Source organism: Homarus americanus, unplaced genomic scaffold (genome assembly GCF_018991925.1).
Source record: "Homarus americanus isolate GMGI-L3 unplaced genomic scaffold, GMGI_Hamer_2.0 scaffold53233, whole genome shotgun sequence".
Lineage (NCBI taxonomy): Eukaryota > Metazoa > Arthropoda > Malacostraca > Decapoda > Nephropidae > Homarus > Homarus americanus.
The window spans coordinates 4,806,280-4,834,158 of record NW_024751660.1 but is presented as its reverse complement, the minus strand read 5'-3'; the positions used below and the strand labels follow the sequence as shown (position 1 = coordinate 4,834,158).

The window sequence follows — 27,879 nt, the reverse complement described above, 5'->3', positions numbered from 1 at the left end:
AAAAAGCTCTTAATTTTCCTTTAGTTTTTATTATGTTTTATTTAGTATATATTTATGTAGGGTTTTTTCTATTTAAGAGAATAATATTGATGTTTTTCCCCTTTAATATAACCAAAAGAAAGTTTCCCTGTAAACTTTCTAATCATCTACTTTGATAATAATTACCCATATACAGTACAGTACTTTCACCTTTCAGTCAATACAATAATAACTTTCCCAATAAACTTTCTAATTGGATGTGTTTTTTTTTCTCTCAGGTTCTAGAGTGGAATGGCGTTGGGCTGACGGATCGTACTTTCGAGGAAGTGTGTAGTATCATGGAGGAGCTGCTACCCCAAGATGACACCGTTGAGCTACTCCTTGAACCCTCCAATGATCTGTACGTCCATGGGAGGGAGGGAGGGAGGGAGGGAGAGAGAGAGGGAGGGAGGGAGGGAGAGGAGGAGGAGAGAGAGTCGGAAAACGAGACCTAAAATCAGTCGACCAATGGCAACCTGTGTGTGTGTGTGTGTGTGTGTGTGTGTGTGTGTGTTATAGAAAATTTTGGGCTTGAATCGGTTCGTTTTTGTTCCTTTTTACAGGGTCATCAAAAAGAATTACCAGATTTTAACATATACGCATTAATATTCTTGGCATTCTTACCTGTACTACGACACACCTGCTCTACACACCTGTACTACACCACACCTGCATCAAACACCTGTACTACACCACACCTGCATCAAACACCTGTACTACACCACACCTGCATCACACACCAGTACCACACCACACCTGCATCACACACCTGTACCACGCGACAGAATGACCTAAACAGTCAACAATACTACACCACCACCACCATAACTACCACCACTACCACCATCACCACCACCACTACCATCTACCACAAGCATGTCAACCACAATCTTACTTTCCTATCATCCGTCACGCCATCAAAGACTCCATCTAATTATCCATCTCTATAGAAAGGAATCGACCATAGCAGCCCCATAGCAACCAAGGTATCCCCTCCCTATTTTCATCCCTCCCTCCCTCCCTCCTCCCCTCCCCTCCCTCCCTCCCTCCTTCCTGCCCCCCTTCAGTGTCTCTCGACGTCGACTACCTGCACAGTTTATCTTTCTTAATTACATGTCGACACACCACCACCATCACCACCGCCAACATCACGTTAACCCTCACCACCACCACCATCACCACCATCACCACACGCCCAACCCTACCGCCACCACCACCACCTCCCGCTAACACCACCACCCTCTAAACATCTACCACCACCACCACCACCACCACAGGCTGTAGGGCTTTCAGCAATAATTCTCCTTCTCCGGGAGGTTAAGTGCGTCACCTATTGGGGAGGTGCCTGACCTCTAGGGGTTGTGGCAGGGGAGTGTCACCCTCATGCAGGTCACGCACCTGCACACTTATAGCGTTCACGATTCTCTTTCATCATAATGTTCTGCATAAGATTTTTATCATTTATATTTCAATTCTGGGAAGTGTGTGTGCGTGTGTGTGTGTGTGTGTGTGTGTGTGTGTGTGTGTGTGTGTGTGTGTGTGTGTGTCTCAACAATGTGTGTGTGTGTGTGTGTGTGTGTGTGTGTGTGTGTGTGTGTGTGTGTGTGTGAGATGGGGCGACGAAGGAATATTTACCGAGGAAAAGTAGGAGCAAAATATTGGCGAAGCGACACGTTTAAATATCCTCAAGATCTTTTAGAGTAGAATGGTGGTGGTGGGTTGTGGTGGGTGGTGGTGGGTTGCTGTAGTGGTGGTGGTGGGTTGCAGTGGAGTGGTGGTGGTTGTAGTGGGTGGTGGTGGGTTGCAGTGAATGGTGGTGGGTTGTAGTGGGTGGTGGTGGGTTGTAGTGGGTCGCAGTGGGTGGTGGTGGGTTGTGGTGGGTGGTGGTAAGAGGTGGGTGGGCATTAGGAAGCACCTGTTGATAGTGGATATTGGTGATGGTGGTAGGTAGTGGGCGTTGGTGAGGGGTGGGTGGAGGGTGGTATATAGGCGGTAGGCAAGGGGTGGTGGTGAGGTGGGTGGTAGGTGTGCAGTAAGTAATGGGTGGTGGTGGGGTGGCTGGTGGGTGGGCTGTAGGCGGTAGGCATTGAATTTGAATTCTGCCACTTACAGAGGCTAGTTTATTGTGCACCCTATACTCGTCCTGTGAGTGGTAGCGCAAAAGGATTACAGAGTAGAGGTCACAAGGGGTGTGTATAACAGTCCCCCGTGGTCAGGATATTATGGCATTAAATATTACAGAGTATTTCATATATATTATTTGTTTAGTTCTGTACATAGAGGGAGACTTGTTCACATCTGCCTGAGTACAGCAGTGTGAGGCTATATGTCTGGCCGCACACTTTGTTGTTCACATCTGCCTGAGTACAGCAGTGTGAGGCAATATGTCTGGCCGCACACTTTGTTGTTCACATCTGCCTGAGTACAGCAGTGTGAGGCTATATGTCTGGCCGCACACTTTGTTGTTCACATCTGCCTGAGTACAGCAGTGTGAGGCTATATGTCTGGCCGCACACTTTGTTGTTCACAGCTGCCTGAGTACAGCAGTGTGAGGCAATATGTCTGGCCGCACTTTGTTGTTCACATCTGCCTGAGTACAGCAGTGTGAGGCAATATGTCTGGCCGCACACTTGTTGTTCACAGCTGCGTGGAGTACAGCAGTGTGAGGCAATATGTCTGGCCGCACACTTTGTTGTTCACAGCTGCTGAGTACAGCAGTGTGAGGCAGCACACTTTGTTCACAGAGGCACAATATGTCTGGCCGCACACTTTGTTGTTCACATCTGCCTGAGTACAGCAGTGTGAGGCAATATGTCTGGCCGCACACTTTGTTGTTCACAGCTGCCTGAGTACAGCAGTGTGAGGCTATATGTCTGGCCGCACACTTTGTTGTTCACAGCTGCCTGAGTACAGCAGTGTGAGGCTATATGTCTGGCCGCACACTTTGTTGTTCACAGCTGCGTGAGTACAGCAGTGTGAGGCTATATGTCTGGCCGCACACTTTGTTGTTCACAGCTGCCTGAGTACAGCAGTGTGAGGCTATATGTCTGGCCGCACACTTTGTTGTTCACAGCTGCGTGAGTACAGCAGTGTGAGGCTATATGTCTGGCCGCACACTTTGTTGTTCACAGCTGCCTGAGTACAGCAGTGTGAGGCTATATGTCTGGCCGCACACTTTGTTGTTCACAGCTGCGTGAGTACAGCAGTGTGAGGCTATATGTCTGGCCGCACACTTTGTTGTTCACAGCTGCCTGAGTACAGCAGTGTGAGGCTATATGTCTGGCCGCACACTTTGTTATTCACATTTGTATGAGAGGTATTCAAACACATTGTGTGTTTGTGTTTGGTTCTATTCATGGGAGAATATACAGCTACTGAGTGACAAATAGTGGACACAATCTTAATATGTCAGTATCTTGCCATTAGAGATAAAGTGTTGTGCCATTTCACACAGTGTGCTTGGACCTGTCCCTAAAAGGTTCTATCTTCTTACTGTCAAGGACGTAAAGTGTGTGGCCATATGTCTGGCCACACACTTTACATTTAGTCTTGTTCGCATCTGCTTGAGGGATATACTGCCAGAGGTACTTATATCCTAACCTTAGTCTACTGTAGCGGTTACAACATCTTGTAATCTAGTGATCTTGTTACTTGCTTCATATACATGTTTCACTTGATACATCTCATCGTGGTAAACAATGGATTAACTTTTTCCTGTTTGCACTTGTCTGCTTGCGCCAAATTCATCAACAAGTTCTTTACTGATTACAGTTTTAAAGGTTCTTTTTGACAGACCCAGACTGTATCCAACAGTGTCTTTGTTAGACGCGAGTTTGGTGAGGGCATCAACTCTGCCATGTTTAGGAAGTGGGTGGTGGAGGGGGGTGGGGGGGGTGGCAGAAGGCGGAGAGGCCAAGTGACGCAGTCACCTAAATTGGGGAGAGAGAGAGAAGGATAAGTGGACAAGAAGGTGTGAAGAGAAGATAAATGAGAAGAAGGCGAGGAGGTGAGAGGAGCATTATCCGAGGGAGGAAGATGTTACGAGGAGAGGCAGAAGAAAGGTGTCAACTCATTTAGGTCATAAAGGATATATTTCTTCCTTTAGCCAGAACAAGAAGGAGCATGATCACCAGGAGGATATCTGGGTCGTGGGGCGCCTCTAGGATACTAGAGTAGGAGGGTGTCAGGATGTCTGGGTCGTGGGGCGCCTCTAGGATACTGCAGTAGGAGGGTGTCAGGATGTCTGGGTCGTGGGGCGCCTCTAGGATACTGCAATAGGAGGGTGTCCAGCTGTATCATAAGAAGGGAAGTAACTTACACCTAATTAAGACGTTCTCCTGATGTCTTACCTTGATGAAGTGACGGCAAATTTCACCATTAAGGAAGATGAGACGTGAAGAAAGGACTCAACATAATTTGTTCTACACGGAAGGCATATTATATTCTACTCCATCTAGTCGGGTTAATGCTTCTGCTCCCTGACCTGACTGATGGAGGTTTTTTTCTTGGATTTAATGTAACCAATGGCCAGTTCTCATACAGTCACTATTGGTTACTTTAACCTGTTTAGCTACCTCAGTCACCTCCATATTGTGAGTTTATATACAAAGGGAATAGAGGAAGGGTCTGTATAAGGTCTACAGTATAGGCATATCAGTCATCGTAAGCCTCTTTTTCCCGACCACACACTCTGCCAATAGAGCTGTTATGTACGATCAATGGGAGAGTGGGTGGGAAACACGATGATCCGAGGCACGGCGGCAGTAATAGGGGGATTACCTGCCTCGTACAGGTATTGAGTGCTTCTTTACCTCGCCTCTGCCCGTCCAGGTACACCTTACAGGGGGCGGCGCAGCACGCTCTCACCTGGAGGTAAATACTGTATCTATTTAACATATTTGAGAATTAAGAGCTAAAATTCAATATAAATACCAACATTCTACTTTCTTCAAGAAAGCAGCAGATAAGTACAAAAATATCCAACCAATACACACAACACTCTTAAAGTAAACACAAAGTGAAACTATATCAGTATACGTCTAGTGAAACACCTACAGTAGATCATGCACGTCATCCTCTTACCATAATGGCCTCTGAGGTCACGTACAACACAAGTAGAGAACACGATCCAACATCATATCCAGGAAGGTCTAACTTGCCTCTCTCTCTTACAGTCGCTCCTTGGATTACGGCGACGACCCGAGTGCCTTAGTTCAGCAGAAGAAGGGATCGCTGGAGGGCAGATCTCCCTCAGGTGGGTTCCTTTAGCCTTCCTCTTCCTAATGTTGTGTGTGTGTGTGTGTGTGTGTGTGTGTGTGATCAGATTACCCGAATTGCTGTACCATATCTTCGGGTTTGTTTTGGTTCGATTAGTAATTTGAATAAGTCAGGATAGATTAGGTTGGGTTAAGTTGCGTTAACGGTTATATCAGGATAGATTAAGCGTAAGATAGGTTTAATCAGGTGCCACGTCTGGTATAGAGTCGTGAATCATATGTGTTACCTTTTTTTTCCAGAGGGTGAAAGCGACAAGTCCCAGCTGTCAAGTTCCAGAAGAAAACTACCGAGAATACCTGTAAGTAGCCTCTCTCTCTCTCTCTCTCTCTTTCTCTCTCTCTCTCTCTCTCTCTCTCTCTCTTACGTCCTTCTTACATCACCAATACGTTACCCATACGTCTTTGGCAGCAGTGGCGTCGTCATTATGTCATCGTTACGTCATAATGCGCTCTCATTATGTCATTACTGCTTCATTAAGCGTTACTCATCAGGAACATTATGTAGTTAGAGAGGAGAAGTGTTGAAGCTGTAACACACACACACACACACACACACACACACACACACACACACACACACACACACACACACACACACACACACACACACACACACACACACACACACACACACACACACATGGGGACCATTAGTGAAATTTCACCACAATAACAAGACCAAATGTTATGTCTTTGAATACTGACAACATCCCTATACAGGTTAATTGGTGCTCCAAGCTGTTTATCTCTCTCTCTCTCTCTCTCTCTCTCAGTCTACCTTTACTACCTAACACATTTCATTAGGGATTATAGTTGAGGCATAAATCCCTTATCTCTTATTTTTAAGTCGATTTTTAAGTATTTTATTTTTTTCTGAGTCTAGTTAAGTGTAGGGCGTAAGTCCGTTTGTCTCTCCTCCTGAACCATGAACCCCAAAGATTCACATTCATGCATCCGAAGCATTGATGGGCGGAATAATGTGTCAGTCTACTGCTTCGGGTTCATTAGTTTGAATCTTTGGGGTTCGTGGTTCAGGAGGAGAGGCGAACGGTCTTGAGTAGTTGACTGTACTTGTAACTAGACCCTGGCGATCAGCTGTTGTGCCCACTCCTGCATCTTATACCCAGTGTGTTCCTACAGCCAGGGGCACCACACGGTAAAGGAGTCACTGAGGGACCTGAAGCCCTACGTCAGGTCTGGGATCTTCCTGCCTCTGAGAGATATTTTTCACTTTAAAACATTACTGACTCTTAAGGAACCTTTTGGGGGATAAAATTGTTGGCTGTTTGGTGAAAATTCCCCAGCCTAAGTTTTACGTTTTATAATCCTAAAGTTTGTGGTGAGCGAGAGAGTTTTATCTCGGGTAAAAGCAGTTTGCCGGGTGAGCCTCCAAGCATCAAGGTTTATCAAGAATTCATCATTACTTTTAGGATCATTTGGACCATCATGAAGTATATAAGTGTAGGACCGTGTACAGGGATTATCTTACACGCCGATGGTAGTCCCTGATGAAAATCGTGGATGTAATGTTGACGCTTGTGGATGTGACCTTCATCAGGGAGTAAATAATGTGAAGATCATTCATGTCAACACAGATCAGCCCTGGAGCGACACGTGCAGGTTCCTGATGATGTCCCACAGTTTGTAGTGTTTGTGTCATGTCCTCACACACCACACCTGTGTTTTGTCCTTACATCCTTACACCACACCTGTGTTTTGCCCTTACACCACACCTGTGTTTTGTCCTCACACCACACCTGTGTTTTGTCCTCACACCACACCTGTGTTATGTCCTCACACCACACCTGTGTTTTGTCCTTTCACCACACCTGTGTTTTGTCCTCACACCACACCTGTGTTATGTCCTCACACACCACACCTGCGTCATGTCCTCACACCACACCTGCGTCATGTCCTCACACCACACCTGCATCATCCACGACAACGACCAGTGCATCTATCCCTGTGTTGTTTAATCTTAGGCTCTTAACAGTAATTATTGGCTCAAATATCTTACTAACCAAACTTCAAGAGCAACGTTGCCTTTTAACTTATATGTTGAGATATTAATACACGTTAATCTTCACTTGTTTTTGTTTTTTAAATCTTTAATCCCCGTCTCCTGTCTCTCAGAGGTCTGGTCACACCTGGGTCTCGAGGGGCCAACACGGCACTACCCTCTCACCCCGATCTGTCGTGATTGGATCCAACGAACCACCAAAGATTCGACTTGTTAAAGGAGGCCGTGAACCATGATCAGTTCATCATGTGTTTCTCTGACATGAAAATGATTAAGATTTTCGACCATCATCACATTCTGTTAATTGCATCGCGAGAGAAGATCATTAAGTCCGGTAGCATGAAAAGTGGAGGGCCGCTGAACTGTGAGTGTGGGCGGTACACACGAGAGGGCAAACTTGTCTCGTTCTTCCATAAATAACCAGATAAACATCAACTCCATCTAGCGGCGAACTTTGTCATCAAGAAGCTCAAATTATAACCAAATCTTTGAACAGACTATAAGACCTTCATCATTCATGTCAGCTAGACCAAGTATTTACCATTGACAGAAGCACATGATGATTCGAGGTTTTATATGAGAATGCTTATTATAGTAAGTTAACAGTGAATCCTCTCGGGAATTATCAGACAAGACGACAAATTTATGCTAAGAAACTCGCGCCCTGGACCACCTGACTGGGGGGAGGTTGTCACTTACTGCGTCTCCCGAGCTGGCGCTGTACGAGGCAGGGCGAGGGGAGTTTCGACAGGATGGAAAATTGGACGCCTAAAGCGGCTGCAAAATGATTATGTTCTGACTACTGTGTTCTGACCACTGTTGTCAGGTTTATAACTGACACTGGGGTATTGGTGAATATTATTACACATTATATTTAGGTTTTTTTTTTTACCTCTTAGGCTACTACAGAAGAAGAGTTTTATGAATTTATGAAATTTGTATCATATGAATAGTTAAATATACTTTCCATCAAGTGTGGAGTTGTAATTATAAAATAAATAATGTACAAATACCCCAGGCGACCCTGTACCGAACATGTGGTCTGACACTGCGAGACAGATTCTAACTATCTATCGTCGGGTCGAAACGGGCATGAAAGGACAGTTCCAACACAGCAGTAGTGGAGGCAAGAACATACCTTCTCTGAGGGAATCATTCAGTTTGCCACCAAATAAGGAAACTTAACCCCCAAGTCTCACAGCCAAGTGGGGAGTGTTGCGGCTATGAGACAATGGGTGGCCGGTACAGTGCAGGAAGCAATCTACTCGTAATTAAGCTTTATGTCGTTATGCCTTATGGAAACACCAAGTGAAAGTGTTTTATACATACAGCTTCGTGAGATAACAACCAGGTACAGTCTTCAACCATTACTACTTTACTGCACTGATAACATCCAAGCCAAGTAGGTGGATTTTTTGGTCAATTTGTAGTTTCGACCAATCACGGCTCTCGAGTTGAGCAATTTGTTTAAAGTTTAGACAATTGTAAGACATTTTTCTTCTATGACTTATCCCTCGTAAATGACCTAAAATTACCTAACCAAACCTCCAAGCAGGGGGGCTCCTCCCTCCTGATTCCCTTGGTATATTTAGACCGTTTGTGAGGGACACGTAATAGAAGAAAAATGTCTTACAATTGTCTAAACTTTAAACAAATTGCTCAACTCGAGAGCCGTGATTTGTTGAAACTACAAATTCATCGATTTTTTCCAATGTGTATTACCTATAAAGTGGGTTAAGAGCACTGTTGTTCCGTTATATTAAAGGTGAGGGCCTCTCAGTGCGCTGGATACCGACATAGGGGTGTACATGTGAGTGTGGGTGGTGGTGTACATGTGAGTGTGGGTGGTGGTGTACGTGGGAGTGTGGGTGGTGCTGTACGTGGGGGACACTATGGAGGGCCTACTATGTCCTGACCACTATGTCCTGATCACTATGCCCTGACCACTATGTCCTGATCACTATGCCCTGACCACTATGTCCTGACCACTATGTCCTGACCACTATGTCCTGACCACTATGGCCTGACCACTATGTCCTGACCACTATGCCCTGACCACTATGCCCTGACCACTATGCCCTGACCACTATGTCCTGACCACTATGTCCTGACCACTATGTCCTGACCACTATGGCCTGACCACTATGTCCTGACCACTATGCCCTGACCACTATGCCCTGACCACTATGCCCTGACCACTATGTCCTGACCACTGTATTCTGAGTACTACGTCTGGCATTACATAAGTCAGAACACCTCCACAGAGTCGGCCATCACCTGTGTTAATGGTTCAACTAGTCAAGTTATAGAGACACCAACAATTAGACGCAACTAAACCATCTGTTACCTACAAAATTCTCAAGAAAAACAATCAAACAAACAAACAAATAAACAAACAAACAGAAGAACCCATTTAGAATTCTGATTGTGCAACAGTATCTCGTGTAAACGTGTTGCAAGAGTAGGCAATAAACCCGAGGTAAATGTTGTATAAACGTGGCAATTGCAACACCAGATGTGACGCCTTGACTTGTGTTTGTTTGTTTGTTTGTTTGTGTTTTTGTATTTTTCTTCCTCTAAGAGTTAATTGAGTTACTGAGGTTTTCTAGTAATGGTGTACGTGGGTGGCTGTGGGTGGTGGTGGTGGTGTACGTGAGGGAATGGTGGTGGTGTACGTGAGGGAGTGGTGGTGGTTGTGGTGTACGTGAGGGAGTGGTGGTGGTGTACGTGGGTGACTGTGGGTGGTGGTGGTGGTGTACGTGAGGGAGTGGTGGTGGTGTACGAGGGAGTGGTGGTGGTGGTGGTGTACGGGAGGGTGGTGGTGTGCGTGAGTGACTGTGGGTGGTGGTGGTGGTGTACGTGAGGGAGTGGTGGTGGTGGTGTACGTGGGAGGCTGTGGGTGGTGGTGGTGGTGTACGTGGGGGAGTGGTGGTGGTGTGCGTGGGAGGCTGTGGGAGAGTGGTGGTGGTTGTGTACGTGGGAGAGAGTGGGTGGTGGTGGTGGTGTACGTGGGAGAGTGTGGGTGGTGGTGGTGTACATGGGAGAGTGCAGGTGGTGGTGTTGAACGTGGGAGAGTGCAGGTGGTGGTGGTGTACGTGGGAGACAGGTCACTGGGTTAGTCGAACAACTGCTGCCGTTCCCTCATTAACACAGGTATCAGCACACATATATTAACCGTTGGGTTGTGTACCTGGTGGTGAAGCTCCTGACAGGTGTACCGCTTACCTGTACTCACCTGCTTGTGTATTATTAGAAGACTGTCAGTAATAGTTAAGTAAAACATAAGGGGAAAATATAAGTGGAATTTACCGTGTGTGTACAATCCACTGGTCTCTCTCTCTCTCTCTCTCTCTCTCCCCTAGCTTCCTCTTTCCTCTCTCTTCACTATCTCCCCTTCCTCTTGTCCCTCTCCATTCCATTACACTTCCTCTCACTCCATATCACCCATTTATCCCCCTCCTCTCGCCCTCCCCACAGAGCGACGTGACGAGGGACCCAGTGAGCGGTAAGCTACAGATACAACTATGGTACGACCAAGAGAAGTCCCACCTTATAGTGACGGTGGTGTCGGCCCACGATCTACGCTTCAGGGACAGCTCCACCTACGGCCCCCCTGAGGCCTTCGTCTGTCTCCGCCTTTATCCTTTCAGGTGAGTTCAAGAAGTCCTAAAGTGAGTCTCGGTGCAGTAGTTCCTTCCTCTTGTGGTTCCCGGAATCCTTCGTCTATCTCGGATCTGTGTCTTTAATGTGGGTGTTTGGGGGAGTTTTATGACTGCTGTTACTCTCACCCACATCCCTCCTGAGCCCCTCACTGGTTCGCCTCCGTCAGGGTAATCACGTTTCTTCCACCAACAGTTCTCCTGACCGTAGGATAGATACTTGCTGACGACCGTAAAAGGTAAAATGCGTGTCGTTTAAAATCTGGATCCAAAATTTCTCCGAAAATTGGATTGCTTCACCGACCCTCTCCTGGGAGTAAGAAACGCTTCCTTGTCTTGAACAAAACGACTCTTATGTGGGAGGCGGACCACCTGATGGTTCCCTTGTGACAGACGGGCCACAGAAGGGACCTTGAGCTGATTCTGTGGTTCCTTGTTACCTGAGTTGTATTAAAGGTGTCCGCTTACTGTTAACTGCCGAGGAGATGGTCGCCTCTCTCCTACTTATTAGTGAGTGTAATGGGCATGAATACTGTCACAGGATGCCTCTCTCTCTCTCTCTCTCTCTTCCTTACCTATCTTCGTCAACTCATCAAGTGGGTAGTACCGTCTTTGGATTCCTAAATCCTGCACTCCTCTACCGCGAGAATCCTCAACACTTGCTAAGCTCGTTTCTCAGAGTTTCCATTTGGGGAATCTCGCCCCTAGAGACCCGGGGGCTGGCGGCTACTGCACAGGTGGAAGAATAATTGTTTCTGCTCACTTGTGGTGTTTCGTTTATGTAGCCTGTGTGTGTGTGTGTAATAATAATAATAATAATAATAATTAACGGTTTATTGAAAAAGTTCTGCAGCCCGAAGGCTGAAAATATACATTGGGCATAAATGACTTATTACATACATTGGTGGTTTAACAAAAGCCTTCATTAGAGAAAGGTAAAGGAACATACAGTGAACATACAGATTAATGTAGGTGTTGAACAGCAAAAACGTAGTGTAGTAACTCCCTCCCAGATGGTGTTAGGAGGGACCTCACGTGGTGTAGTAGTTCCCTCACAGATGGTGTTATGAGGGGCCTCACGTGGTGTAGTAATTCCCTCACAGATGGTGTTATGAGGGCCTCACGTGGTGTAGTAATTCCCTCACAGATGGTGTTATGAGGGCCTCACGTGTGTGTAATTCCCTCACAGATGGTGTTGTGAGGCCCCACGTGGTGTAGTAATTCCCTCACAGATGGTGTTGGAGGGCCCTCACGTGGTGTAGTAATTCCCTCACAGATGGTGTTAGAGGGGCCTCACGTGGTGTGTAGTCCCTCACAGATGGTGTTATGAGGGGCCTCAGGTGTAGTAATTCCCTCACGTGGTGTAGTAATTCCCTCACAGATGGTGTTATGAGGGGCCTCACGTGGTGTAGTAATTCCCTCACAGATGGTGTTATGAGGGGCCTCACGTGGTGTAGTAATTCCCTCACAGATGGTGTTGTGAGGGGCCTCACGTGGTGTAGTAACTCCTTCACATATGGTGTTATGAGGGGCCTCACGTGGTGTAGTAATTCCCTCACAGATGGTGTTATATGAGTGAGGTGTGGTTCCAGGCCTTCCTATCGTAGACGGATTAACACATCGCTGGTAGTTGGGTCTCACGGGCCGTTATCACTGGGTACCTGGGACCTCACTGTGTGAAAGGTCAACTTGGGTACCACTGTTACTGTTGAGTTGTTCTCACTGACTTAAGCACTGTTCACCACTGTCCACCTCTGTTTAACACTGGTTCCATTTCTTTCCTAAATGAAATAGTAACTTCTGGCGTGAACTTGTTGATATTCCGGTGGGGAGGAGGGTTCAGGGGAGGGAGTTGGTATGGGCCAACATAACAGTTGACCTGGCTGCTCCGAGAGGAGCGCCAGGTACGTCTTGACCCTTCGGTGGTCAAGGATGTAGTGTGTGTGTGTGTGTGTGTGTGCGTGTATAAGAAAGATTTTTTTCTGTAGACACACACACACACACACACACACACACACACACACGTCACCGAAAACAGTGTAATACCATCTTTGAGCTCCTGATATGAACCCTTCAAGCCACACTAATAACTCAGCTGAATTTCTGTCTTTTCGCCAAAGAGTCTGATTACCTCCCCCTCTCTCTCTCTCTCTCTCTCTCTCTCTCTCTCTCATTAAGACAGATGTGGTGCAACATCCAGCAGGTATTGGCGGTCACACTGATGCTCCTCATTAATTGGCTTCACGTAGCATAATGCCTCTCAGGTGACAGGTACCATCATACCTTCACTGTGAGGCGCATTGCTGACCCCGTGTTGATGATGACCTGACATGACCTCGTGTTGATGATAACATGACCTGACCTGGTGTTGGTGATGATCTGACTCGTATTTTAACAGTTATACAATATTTTAGTTAATATCCCATCCGGTAATTAAAGTATTTAGTCATAATTATTTTTCTTCAGGATATCCAAGTTTTATTAAATTTATTGGATCACATGAACTTTAGGCACCCCAGTATATTTTACATGATAATTAAACACCCAAACCCACCCAACCCAACCCCACCCAACCCCACCCCACCCAACAACCCCCACCCCCCCACCCAACCCCACCCCACCCAACCCCACCCCACCCAACCCAACCCCACCCCACCCAACCCCACCCCACCCAACCCAACCCAACCCAGCTCCAAGCCCCCTCAAGTGACTCTCTCTCTCTCTCCTTCAGCGACTGCAAGATACACAGCACGGGAGTGGCGGAGTCTTCGTGTAAGCCTATGTGGAATTCCTCCTTCATCTGGGAGGGTCTGACGGCCGACTCATTGATGGGCCTCACGCTGGAGATGTCTGTGTGGGACTTTGTATCTGACAGTGAGAATGGATTCCTGGGTAAGTTATGGCTACGAGAGAGAGAGAGAGACTAATGGATGGCTCGATGGATTAGATGGATAGAGGAATAGAGAAAATCCGTCAAATAGTCTACCTTAAGCTTTAGTCAATATCAATACATATTCTAGTTTCGCGTTTAAAATTTTCGTGATTTATTTATTTTGTGTCGTGAATCCAACATTGATAGTGTCACTTTAATTGGACACTGAGGTAAAATAGGGGTAATTAGGCCCATAATAGGGGGGGGGGGTAAATTAGCTCATAAAATGGAGTGATTAGGCCCATAAAGGGGAGTGTAAGTAGGGAAAAGGGGAAGTATTAAAGGAACAAAGTATAATTAGGCTAAAAAGGGGATAATTAGGAGGAAAGGAGGGGTAATTAGGCCAGAAATGGAATAATTAGGAAAACACGGGAAAATTAGTTTAACTATTTGACAACGATGACCTAAGCCCCTGAATACAATGCCATCGTACTCAAGGGTTAAATCATCATATTCACTGTGGTTATCTCACTTGTCTCATTATCTCTCACTGTGGTTATCTCACTTGTCTCATTATCTCTCCCTGTGGTTATCTCACTTGTCTCATTATCTCTCACGAATTCCTGTTAGCTTATTCGAGTTACGTTTGACCTCCTCTCTCTCTCTCTCTCTCTCTCTCTCTCTCTCTCTCTCTCTCTCTCTCTCTCTCTTCTCGTTTTTTCTTTTTCTTTCTTTCTTTCTTTCTTTCTTCTTGTGGGTATTCAGAATCTTCCATTAAAATAACCCCGACAGTCATTCTCAAGGGCAAACACCTGGAATTCCCTCATAACAGGATTCTTAAACTGCCACAGGTAAGACGCCTATAGGTCTCCTGACTGCCACAGGTGAAAAGGTTCTTGATTCACTGATTTCCAAAGGTTAAAATACTGTTTGGATTATCTGATTTCCACGGTTGAGATGCTAATAGCTATCCTGACTGCAACAGGTGAGATACTAATGGCTCTGCTGATTGCCACAGGTGAGACACTAATGGCTCTGATGATTGCCTACAGGTGAGAAGCTTCCGAATTTTGTGGTGCTGATTTCCACAGATAAAAACCCTTTATGGAATTTCCGATTACCGCAGGTGAGACGCTGATTGACCTGAGACACGCTTACCTGGACGAGCGACCTACCTGGTACCGCCTTCAGGAGAGACGTTCCCGTAGCGCCAACGCCACACCCCGCGGCTCCATCATCTCCTACGACTTCACGGCACCCCCCATCAGGAGGCCCTCGTCCGTGCGTTCAGGATCAGGTGAGAGAGAGAGAGAGAGAGAGAGAGAGAGAGAGACAGAGAGAGAGAGAGAGAGAGAGAGAGAGAGAGAGAGAGAGAGAGAGAGAGAGAGAGAGAGAGAGAGAGAATAATCCCTCATCTCTGGCCACACACCTTTAATCAATACTTCCTTATAACTTTATCCTCCGACACGATATTCCAATCATTAGAAAGAAAAACCCTCGATAATACTCACAAATACTCATCACAAGGAGGAAAATTTTTTAACAGGTGGTTGGTTGTAACAATTACCAGCGGCGGCACACGGTGGATTAAAGCCCTTTGATAGCTGGGAGAAAGTCATTTGCATATTCAGGAGTTTGAATCAGAATTTACGAGATCATATTATTGCTCGAACGCTCTGGGACTAGTGTGTCTATATCTGTCTGTCTGGCTCTGTCTGTCTGTCTGTCTGTCTGTGTGTGTGTCTGTCTGTGTATGTGTGTGTGTCTGTCTGTCTGTCTGTCTGTCTGTCTGTAGTGTCCGTAAAATGCTATGAAAATTATATCATTATATTTTTTAAGATTTTTTAACAAATTTATGCACATTAACTTACTATTGCCCTCAAGTGTATGAAAAGGACATATTATTACAGACACACACACAGACACACAGACACACACACACACACAGACACACACACACAGACACACACGGATGATACATGATAACAACTACAGACACACACGGATGATACATAGTGGGATTTAGATCAACGTGTCCAGATTATTTTTCAACTAAAGTTTTTTGAACGAAAGGATTTGTGGAGGAAGTTTACACGACGAGAGAGAGAGAGAGAGAGAGAGAGAGAGAGAGAGAGAGAGAGAGAGAGAGAGACAAACAAAGACAGGGACAGGAACAAAAATCCAGACAAAGAAAGAGACAGACAGACAGACAGACAGACAGACAGAGAAAAAAATGGGAGACACACCTGCAGACATTCTAGTAAAAATCTTCCTCACATATTAAGATATTTTTTTACTCTGAATTTCCACAGGTAGTCGCTTTCACACCTGACGTTTCATGACCAGTGTTGACACAGGGTTTTGTCCTCTCTCATTAACATAACGTTAGAGAGACGAGGAGAATTTTTGGTTCATGTGTTTGAGTAAAGTCGAGAGGTAAATAGCTATCTTTGTTCTGTTGTGTAGATTTTACAGAGACAAGGACGCTCTATGACTGGTAAAGATGGGAATTAATTTGTATATAAAATGAGGTATGCGGTAGTGAAGTGATTAGTTTTGATGTATTATACCTTTGATGTCCAGTAACCGTGTTCTTGTACCTGCTAGCTGGTATAACACAACCCCTACAGAGGTCAAAGTTCACCAACGAGTCACGGAGAGATATGATTCTTTAGCTCTCAAATGCTGACCTCTCTCATTCCCTACAAGGTTCCAGGTCCAGCCAAACCTCTAATTGTTCACCTGTCTTACCTGTTGACCTCCTACAGATGATGGTGAAGACAGCAGAAACTCCTCCCTGGACTCCGGTCTCCTTCATCCTGATCTCGCCTGGAGAGAATCAAGGTACCTTGCCGTAGTGTCGGATCCGCTTGTGCTGGTTCATTGCTCACCTGTTTATAGACTTTAGTGTAGTCTTGGATCTTGTATCGTAGGGCAGTTGTTTATTTGGTTGGTTAATTTAATAGTAAGTAGTCTAGTCTTTTTTTAAGCGCTCTTGTATTGTAGGAACGATTTCTCTGCTATTATTTGTAAGATTACTGGTATCTTGTCTTGTATTATTCTAGTAAGGCAAATGCTCACTTGTTTATGGATCTTATTGTAGTATATTATTTTATTGTGTTCACTAAGACAATGATCTTTGTTTATCAAAAGAATTGTAGTATCGCATCCTGTCTTGTGGATCTGATGCTCATTTGTTTTACACTGATATTCAGACAAAACTTTCATTATTTTCAAGTGATTGTTTTTATTTATCTGTTCAGTAAAAGTAGATTTACTTAAGCATAGTGGATGTATGTTAATGTACTGAAGGTAGACGTTGAAGTATATTAGGATTTGTTCCTTTCGTTAGTATTGAAACCCCCTTATGTAGATATGAGGAGAGTTGAATAGTAATGCAGTTTATGAATATTTTAATAAACGACATGAGGTTATAGAATGAGGTAGTTATATATGTCCCAAACAACCTTACAGGAGCAGAAACCATCCAGGAATGAACATCTGTTTGTCAGAGCCATTTGGAAAATTTACTCTATCGAAAATAAGAGAAATACAAGTATTGGCATCCTAACTAAACTCTTCTAAAACTCCGAATTTCCTGAACGAATTTTTTTAAAGGAGATCCATCTAAAAACTAATCCCATGAAATCCCCAAACATCAGATTTTCAACCACTGGGAAATAACAATCTAAAAAATTATCTGTCAATCCCCCGTAATAGAATATAAATACTATGGTGGCTATCTTGTAATTTGTGAGGATCAATAGAGAGTTCATAAAGAGAAGGTATTGGAACCTGCTCCTGTAGGTAGACTCATCAGATGTAAACAAAAGAAAACAAGTGACAGTCGCAGAGCGTTTTATTATTATTATTATTATTCACCCAAATGAACAGTAGGAGTATAATTGCTCTGACAGACAAACACTCGACCGATATATACGATGACACGTAATTGTAGGGGAATAATAAGTATCAGATTATGTCACTTGAGTTCTTTTTTATACTCTGACACCATGACCTGACACCACACCGTATTTGACACCACACCCTGACATCACACTGTACCTGACACCAAATCCTGACACTGCACTCTACCTGACAACACACTCTACATCACACACTAAACTCTACACCACACTCTGCACCACACTCTACACCACTCTCTGCACCACACTCTACACCACACTCTACACCACACTCTATGCTCTTCACCACACTCTATATACTCTACACCACACTCTGCACCACACTCTGCACCACACCTCTACACCACACTTTACACCACACTCTGCACCACACCTACAACACACTCTACACCACACTCTGCACCACACTCTATACTTCTACACCTCTGCACCACCTCTATACTCTACACCACACTCTGCACCACTCTGCACCACACTCTACACCACACTCTACACCACACTCTGCACCACACTACACCACACTCTACACCACACTCTACAACACACTCTACACCACACTCTACAACACACTCTACACCACACTCTACACCACACTCTACACCACACTCTACACCACTCTCTGCACCACACTCTACACCACACTCTATACCACATATTACACCACATTCTAACTCACTCTCCACTAGACCGTGAGGTAACGCACTCTATCATCCTTGTATCACACACACACACACACACTCACACACACACACACAAGCTAGCCAACTCCTCTTATATATTCTATCTATCCATCTATCCACCTATTCAACCCATCTATTTGTCTAGTATACCTGTAATTAAGTATTGCATCTACTTACCTATGAAATATATATTATCTATGTATACCTTTACCTGGACATCTTAATCCAATTTAATCGTATCTATCTATCTTTTAATCTCTCTATGTATCTTTTTCCGTCTGTATGTTAATTTGTTTTCATTTTTATTGTATGTTTGTTGATCACTTGGGTATATTTTTTTATACACTCTGGTTTGTGTATATCATATTGTATAATCTTTATACGTTTCCTCCCTTCTTATACACATGGTCTCTTACTGTTTGTTTTGGTTATAGGAAGTATGTGTCCCTGTGTGTGGTGATGTGTCCCTATAGGTCGATCGATATATCCGTGTTGATATGGTGTCTCTTTGCTGATATAGGTATATTTTTTTTTTATGTCAACAGTCTCTCTCTCTCTTTCTCTCTCTCACACAAAGATTTTATACCGGTAATTTGGTTTCGTATTCTGATAATGTCTCTCTGTCGACTATGTTTCTCTATGCCGATAAATATCTCTGTAAACCGATAATGTCTGTCAATACCGATAAACGTCTGTGAATAAATGATGGTAAAAAATAAATGTGATGTTAAGAACATAATTATTGGAACGACTTAAAACGATTACTTTATGTGTGTGTGTGTGTGTGTGTGTGTGTGTGTGTGTGTGTGTGTGTGTATTTTGTTGTTGGAGATGTGAGAGAGAATGACCATCGTAAAAGCAGTTTGGCAGAGTTAGGAACGATGAGCAAGAGGGTCTGGGAGGAGCTGTACGGGGTAATGTTATTGTTTACACGAGGAGGCGGTAGGCAGCCCCCACTCTCCGCCCCCTGTTGACACACTACTAATACTGTGACCTCGAGAGAACCTAAAATTAAAGCTACTTACTTCAATGTATCATTAAGATCCCAGCGAATACTAGTGGGCCAAGGTGCACTGTTTTAGGGGGGACTGGCCAATATGGCAGACGACTACTACCAGCAGGGTCGATCTTACGTGTGTCGCTTTTATGGCAACAATGATTTTGGACTGTAATATTGCCTGAGTTAGCGTTGTCTGTCTGTCTGTCTGTCTTTAAGGTTAAGGTTTCATATATAGTGAAGGCAGGCGGAGACTTCCCTGGTTGACATGGCGTATTGAACATTCAAGCTTGTGTGAAAGATCAAGGTCACAGTCGAAGGTCAAAGGTCAAATGTGCCAGAGGTCTGTGGCGCTCTCGTTTCTGGCGTGTGCCTGTCCAGTCAATATATTACCTTTAGTACACGCTGAGTTGAGATATAACCTGGTGACTTAACTCTCATCAAACTCTTTATATTACATAAACGTCTATTACTTCAGCCTCGACACCTTAAGAAACTCGCAGATTTTACAAAAAGTTTTAGTTTTATATTATACGATGAACTGTATAACATTTTGTTACAAGTTAGAGTAAAATAGGTTATTTTTCTCTTTCTTCTAAAACTGTGTCAGAAGTTTTGCTTGCGTCAGTTAACTTTACACTCGAGTGTATAATTAATTTATGAAATAATTTTGTTCTCATTTTAATCAACACAAAAACATGTTAGTTTTTCAAATTTTCTCGACTTATGTAAAGACATAAATATATATCAACAAATAATAGAGATTTGTGTTGAGTTATTCAGCAGAGTTTACACTTTTCCTGTTGTCAGTGGTCGTACTTCTGACGAGTGAGGAATGTCGTATAACAAGTTTGACCTGACACAGCCAGTCACGAGGTCTTGGTCACCCTTGATCACTTGAGCTGAACAGAACACATGGAAATATTCCCAAACCAAGGCAGAAGTTTTGTCTCTCCTTTGATAAAATGATCAGAAGACTAATTTGAGTCCATAACAGCATGAGGAAGTACCACCTACGTTGTCTTGGGTTAACGGATGACCAGCCATCCATATGGTGAGGTGAGAGAAGAAGGCCACATGTGTCTTGGTGAGGGAAGGAGGCCACATGTGTCTTGGTGAGGGAAGGAGGCCACATGTGTCTTGGTGAGGGAAGAAGGCCACTGTGTCTTGGTGAGGGAAGGAGGCCACATGTGTCTTGGTGAGGGAAGGAGGCCACATGTGTCTTGGTGAGGGAAGGAGGCCACATGTGTCTTGGTGAGGGAAGGAGGCCACATGTATCTTGGTGAGGGAAGGAGGCCACATGTGTCTTGGTGAGGGAGGAGGCCACATGTGTCTTGGTGAGGGAAGGAGGCCACATGTGTCTTGGTGAGGGAAGGAGGCCACATGTGTCTTGGTGAGGGAAGGAGGCCACATGTATCTTGAGTTTTGTTCTTCTCACTTGGTACAATTAGGAACAGAATAATAACGAGTAGATGGATAAATAGACTGATACATTGATATATAGGTTAATGATAAGATAAATAAACAAACAGGTACATAGATACATAGATGGATAATTAACTGGATTGACAGATATGTAATGGATTTAGAGAGAGAGAGAGAGAGGAAGAGAAAAAAAAAATAAACTTAAACTGAAATGCATCGCGTCAGAACGGTAATATAATGGTTCTCCTCACAACACACTCCATCCTAACAGTCCAATTCCTATCACCTGGACACAGTATAAACACAACAGAGGTTTCGGGTACCACCAGACTCTAACTTGAGATCGGGATTCACAAAGGTTCCATACGTTTCAGCACCTTTGTTATTCCTATGAGAGATAAGTTTAGTTGGATACTTTCTCGTGTTTCTAGGTTTTGATATATTTGTTGACGTATGGATAACGTGGTGTTGGGCTCCTGTGGTGAGGTGGCAGGATTCCCGTGATTCATACCTACCTCGTGTGTTTTTGTTTACACGTCACAGTTGTTTATGTTACCTCTCACCTGCACTCTGACTGTCTCACCTGCACTCTTGACTGTCTCACCTGCACTCTTGACTGTCTCACCTGCATTCTTGACTGTCTCACCTGCATTCTTGACTGTCTCACCTGCACTCTTGACTGTCTCACCTGCACTCTTGACTGTCTCACCTGCACTCTTGACTGTCTCACCTGCACTCTTGACTGTCTCACCTGCACTCTATAATTCTCACGTGCACTCTAATTCCCACCCCCACCACCACACCACAAACATGTACTTTCTCACTCATACACACATACTCACATACACACACAGTCTACCATCCACATACTGTCTACATGCACATACACAAATGACCCTAGATCTGTAGGTTGTTGTGATCTATTGTAAACAACTAAGGCCAGGGAACAAAAAAAGATAGCCTTTGAGTTGCCACGTCCTGTGTTTTTCGACTATCTAATTCATTTACTACTCTTCCTTCTGCCGTCTTCCGCTTTCTGCTGTCACAAGTAAGTGTAAAGAAACAAGGTGCTCCTAGCTGACGAGTCCGGCACACTTATATGGCAATATGAAACGCTTTTGGTGACAATACTCGCGGCTGTGTTCCAGGTTATCCATCTCGTGTTGTTGACGGGGAACTGACTGTAAAGTTCTAATGGAGAGTTTAGGGCTAATACTCAATAGGAGTTTTGTATATGATATTACACAAGGGTTTTATATCGTCATTCAGAGGCGAAGTTATAGAGTTATGTAATTTTTTTATTGGAAATTAACTAGATTTTCAGAGGATTTTTTTTTTCCTTTTTTTTACATAATCCTTAAGCTTTCTTTTAGTTAATACTCCACACATTATATAGGTTAGGTTAGGGATATTGAGGAACTATTTAGCCAAGATACCCCATAGGTCCCCATCACCGGTGAGCAGGTCACCATACACCGTGTACCTGTGTGTTCACCACCTTCTACACGACACACTCACTCCCGCTTGTGTCATTTGCCAGGACCGCTGACTCGAGAGTATTGCATCATTCGTTTCATTGCTATATATAAAAGTCTGGCAGCTGTGTTCATGAATGCGCCTGTAAATGTATGTGAGTGATGATTGTTTCTGTGTTTGTGTGGGTGTATGAGCTTGTTTGTGCGCGTGCGAGTGTGTGTATGTGTGTATGTGTAATTACGTGGCTCTTCTCACAAGGCCACACTGGAGACAAGTTTGTATATGCTACAAAACTGACAATTAAATTCTCTGTTAAGATTTATGACTAATGCCCACACGCCATCACGACTGATAAACAAGATGGTGAAGTTGTCAGTCAAAGAACACCAAATTCCTTGCATGTATTACTTTATTGCCCGTTTTTTATATATATATAGACCAGCCTGTAATGATCGACACAATATTTGCACTTACTAACAAACTTTTCATCAGTGGGGGCAATGCAGGTTAGTGAGACATAAATACTCTATTTTTTTGGGGGGGGCATTCTGGTTGAGTAATGTTCTTCCATGTTACCTGTAGCTAGAAGTGATTGTTTGTGTCTCATTTTTTGTGGTCATGCAGTTTTTTTTGTGTCACCATACTGCATGATGATGTCTGACCTTTTGTTTAGTAGAAATATAGAACTATTTTTTCAATGATGACTGCTACATAATTTTTTTTTTCAATGCAGACCAAAACATTAAGAGAATGTATTGAGATTTTTGGGTTTGTTTTAACTTTTTGAAGCGCAGGTAAGTTATAGAGATTAATTAAGGTAAAAATGATATGTAAAAGATGATGTTTATGTTTATGAAGGATAATGAATGTGCAGGTTACCATCGATCAGTGTCAGCTGTTTCTCTTACCCACACAAGAGAAATGACTTTAAACTCTTATTAACTATAAAGGTATTTGTGGTGTTTACAGGTGATGAGCTGATGAATATTGACGCTAGTGTGTATGGGGGGTATGTGTGGGGGGTATGTGTGTGGGGGTATGTGTGGGGGTGTGTGTGTGGGGGTGTGTGGGGGGCTATGTGTGGAGTGTGTGTGTGTGGGGGGTATGTGTGTGTGTGGGGGATGTGTGTGTGGGGATGTGTGTGTGGGGGTGTGTGTGTGGGGGGGTGTGTGGGGGTATGTGTGGAGTGTGTGTGTGGGGTGTGTGTGGGGCAATGTGGGTGTGTGTGGGGGGATGTGTGTGTGTGGGGGGGATGTGTGTGTGGGGGGTGTGTGTGGGGGTGTGTGTGGGGGCTATGTGGAGTGTGTGTGTGGGGGGGGTATGTGTGTGTGGGGGATGTGTGTGTGAAGAGTGTGTGTGTGGGGGTATGTGTGTGTGTGGGGTGTGTGTGGGGGTATGTGTGGAGTGTGTGTGTGTGTGTGTGTTGGGGGTATGTGTGGGTGTGTGTGTGTGTGTGTGTAGAAGAGTGTATGTGTGAGGGGTATGTGTGTGTGGGGGGTGTGTGTGTGTGTGGGGGGTATGTGTGTGTGTGTGGGGGTGTGTGTGTGGGGGTATATGCGTGTGTGTGTGTGTGGGGGGTGTATGTGTGTGTGTGGGGGGTGTGTGTGTGGGGGGGATGTGTGTGTGTGTGGGGGTATATGCGTGTGCGTGTGTGGTGGGTGTATATGTGTGTGTGGGGGGGGGTGTGTGTGTGGGGGGGGATGTGTGTGTGTGGGGTATGGCATTGTGTGTGTGTGGGGGTATGTGGGGGGATGTGTGTGTGTGGGGGGATGTGTGTGTGTCGGGGTATATGCGTGTGTGTGTGTGGGGGGTGTATATGTGTGTGTGTGGCACCACCACAGTATCTCAACACCTGTAAACACCTTAAGGTATCCACCACACTTAACACCCATTGTTGTACTAAGTGAGACCGGTACACACTGTCCCTCATGACCTACCTGGGACTACTTCACCTCATACCTTACCTGTTGCCCACAATAACTCCTCCTCTGAGCCGGTATACACAGATAACTCTGCTCTTTATATAATAATGATCGATGTATATTTATCTCATGAGTGTGTATAAGTATAATAGGTTTATATGCATATATATATATATATATATATATATATATATATATATATATATATATATATATATATATATATATATATATATATATATATATATATATATATCTTGATAAAATCACACGGGAAAAAGGAAACAACGGAGCACCTTAGCTTTCGTCTTTCTTCAAGACATCTTCAGAGAATACTCAAACCATTTACTAATTATCAAGACTATCTATCACGTTTTCATTGTGGATCTACATAGTATATATATATATATATATATATATATATATATATATATATATATATATATATATATATATATATATATATATATATATATATATATATATATATATATATAATGTGTGTATATGTAAAGCATCAATCCTTAAATCATTATTCACAAAATATATTTCTGTACCACAATGACACAAACCCGCCCACCAGAATCCACCATAACAACCACCGCTCCCCTCTCCTCCCCCCACTACTAGCCCATGCTCAGGTGTCTCTCCCCGTGCTAGGTCACCCTCCAGACGAGGGTCATCCTTGAGCGAGCAGGCCGAGAACGAGGTGTACCAGCTCTCCCGCTCCTACCCCCACTCGCTGCCCCAGTCAAGGCGTTCCTCTGTAGCTTACCAGTCCTCCTCCAGTCCTGAGTTCAAGGGTGAGTGTTTTTCTGGTGTTCAAGGTTGAGTTTTTAGCTGGTTTTCAGGGGTAAGTTTTAATTTGGTGTCAAGGGTAAGTTTTTCTTTGTGGTGCTCAAGGGGTAACTGTGTATCTCCGTGCTGGAGGGTGAGTAGCCTCTCTAGGGTCAACCACCAACTGAAGAAGCAACAGACCCAGACAGAATCAAAAACTGTTTTCAAAAAGGTTCTCAAACGGTAAGTTTTTATCCGTTACCACAGAACAGAGTGGCTTAGATGGCACTGTGGGTGTCTTAGATGGCACTGTGGGTGTCTTACAGCTGACAACGGAGGGTTAAGGTGCCGTTGTGGGTGTCTTACAGCTGACAACGGAGGGTTAAGTTGCCGTTGTGGGTGTCTTACAGCTGGCAACGGAGGGTTAAGGTGCCGTTGTGGGTGTCTTACAGCTGACAACGGAGGGTCAAGGTGCCGTTGTGGGTGTCTTACAGCTGACAACGGAGGGTTAAGGTGCCGTTGTGGGTGTCTTACGGCTGACAACGGAGGTTAAGGTGCCGTTGTGGGTGTCTTACAGCTGACAACGGAGGTTAGGTGCCGTTGTGGGTGTCTTACAGCTGACAACGGAGGTTAGTGCCGTTTGGGTGTCTTAGCTGACAACGGAGGTTAAGGTGCCGTTGTGGGTGTCTTACGGCTGACAACGGAGGTTAAGGTGCGTTGGGGTGTCTTGGCTGACAACGGAGGTCAAGGTGCCGTTGTGGGTGTCTTACAGCTGACAACGGAGGGTTAAGATGCCGTTGTGGTGTCTTACGGCTGACAACGGAGGGTTAAGGTGCCGTTGTGGGTGTCTTACAGCTGACAACGGAGGTTAAGGTGCCGTTGTGGGTGTCTTACGGCTGACAACGGAGGGTTAAGGTGCCGTTGTGGGTGTCTTACGGCTGACAACGGAGGGTCAAAGTGCCGTTGGGGTGTCTTGGCTGACAACGGAGGTTAGGTCCGTTGGTGTCTTACGGCTGACAACGGAGGTCAATGCCGTTGTGGGTGTCTTGCTGACAACGGAGGTTAAGGTGCCGTTGTGGGTGTCTTACAGCTGACAACGGAGGTTAAGTGCCGTTGTGGGTGTCTTACAGCTGACAACGGAGGGTAAGTGCCGTTTGGGTGTCTTACGGCTGACAACGGAGGGTTAAGATGCCGTTGTGGGTGTCTTACAGCTGACAACGGAAGGTAAAGTTTCCTGTTGTTGTACCGTTAAACCCGTGATTATTACCCCTGAGTTATTTATACATCAGGGCCGGCACTCAGCTTGTAATGGTAAAAGTTGCAATGCAGGATATTTGTGATGACGTGCTTACAGGGTTAAAGGCGCCATAGTAACTTTTATGGCTCGTCCTCACATAATTTGGAGGCACTAAAACGTGTGAGGTAAAAAAAATTGATGGGAAATGCACATGGAGGCCAGATGAGCTTCTAACCAGTCAGTGTCTGTGTTAACTTGTGGGAGGTAGGCTCTCTCTCTCTCTCTCTCTCTCTCTCTCTCTCTCTCTCTCTCTCTCTCTCTCTCTCTCTCTCTCTCTCTCTCTCTCTCTCTCTCTCTCTTTTTTTCTCTCTCTCTCTCTCTTTCAAATAATAGTCATGTAAAGCGCTGCTAAAAACTAAGACAGAACTATATACTGCCTTCGTTCACACACACCTACACACCTACACCTGTACACGGTTCACAGGTAACTCTAAACGTAATGATCATCGGTAACAGGTGAGTTGATGTCGCTTTCTGGTGCCCCAAAGGCTTTCTCTGTCGTGGCCACGTGACATCATTCATCCTCAGTGGAATAACATGTTAAACTAAACTAAAAATTGCTTGCTTGTTTTACTGTTTGACTTGACTGCCACATAAAACAATATACATTTTTTTGCTGCCAATACTAATGAACTTTTTGATAGTGTTTCAGTGTGGTCAGTAAATGATTGTTTTTTTTTTTTTTACATGTGGAGACTGAATGTCATGTCGTATCTTGTGTATGATATAATGCCCATGTCTTCTCATGTCTAATAATGTGTATCATGTCTATATCATGAGTCTTCTCCTCCCTACTCACCTCAAATCATAACCCCACATTCTCCTCTTCCTTCATCATGTCAGTGTTGAAGCTTAGTGTGACAACCATCTGAGTGTTGGCAATAGTTATCATGTGATCTTCCTCGTTCTGTCACTCGTATCTAAATGCCTGTTGCACTATCTCTTAAACACCATATTCTGCTGTAGCTGTTATCTTCATCTTGATAACCGATAGCTTCTACTATGCCTCCTAACCCCTAATATACATACATACATACATACATACATACATACATACATATTCATTCTCACTACTGCTTCCTCTCCATTAACTCCTCTCTCCTTCATTTTACATTACAACTATCCTCCAACATCCCCACCAACACTATATCTCTCCTCACCAACACTATATCTCTCCTCCTCCAACACTTTGTCTATTGTATCACAAGCAAGAAAATTTTTAACTTTTCCTTCACACCCTGTGCCTATCACCTCCACACCACCCTCACCTGTGCCTATACACCCCTCCCACCACCCCTCACACCCCTGACCTATCTACACCCCTCCCACACCACCCTCACACCCCTGTGCCTATACACCCCTCCACACCCCTCACACCCCTGTGCCTATACACCCCTCCCACCCTCACACCTATTTTCACCTCCCACACCACCTCACCCCTGTGCCTATACACCTCCACACCACCCTCACACCCTGTGCTACACCCCTCCCACCCCTCACCTGCCTATACACCCCTCCACACCACCCTCCCACA

At 44.6% G+C, this 27,879-nt stretch overlaps 1 protein-coding gene across 1 annotated transcript in view; it reads left to right on the top strand.

Moving 5' to 3' along the window:
• The window catches only part of LOC121854738 (regulating synaptic membrane exocytosis protein 1-like), a 102,178-nt gene that overhangs the window by 55,463 nt on the left and 18,836 nt on the right, over nt 1–27,879 (top strand). The window contains exons 8-15 of the mRNA XM_042349476.1: nt 258–379; nt 5,193–5,272; nt 5,535–5,593; nt 10,792–10,964; nt 13,705–13,865; nt 14,972–15,142; nt 16,614–16,689; nt 24,932–25,074. Coding sequence (XP_042205410.1) covers nt 258–379; nt 5,193–5,272; nt 5,535–5,593; nt 10,792–10,964; nt 13,705–13,865; nt 14,972–15,142; nt 16,614–16,689; nt 24,932–25,074 — 985 coding nt within the window. The remainder of the gene's footprint in view (nt 1–257; nt 380–5,192; nt 5,273–5,534; nt 5,594–10,791; nt 10,965–13,704; nt 13,866–14,971; nt 15,143–16,613; nt 16,690–24,931; nt 25,075–27,879) is intronic.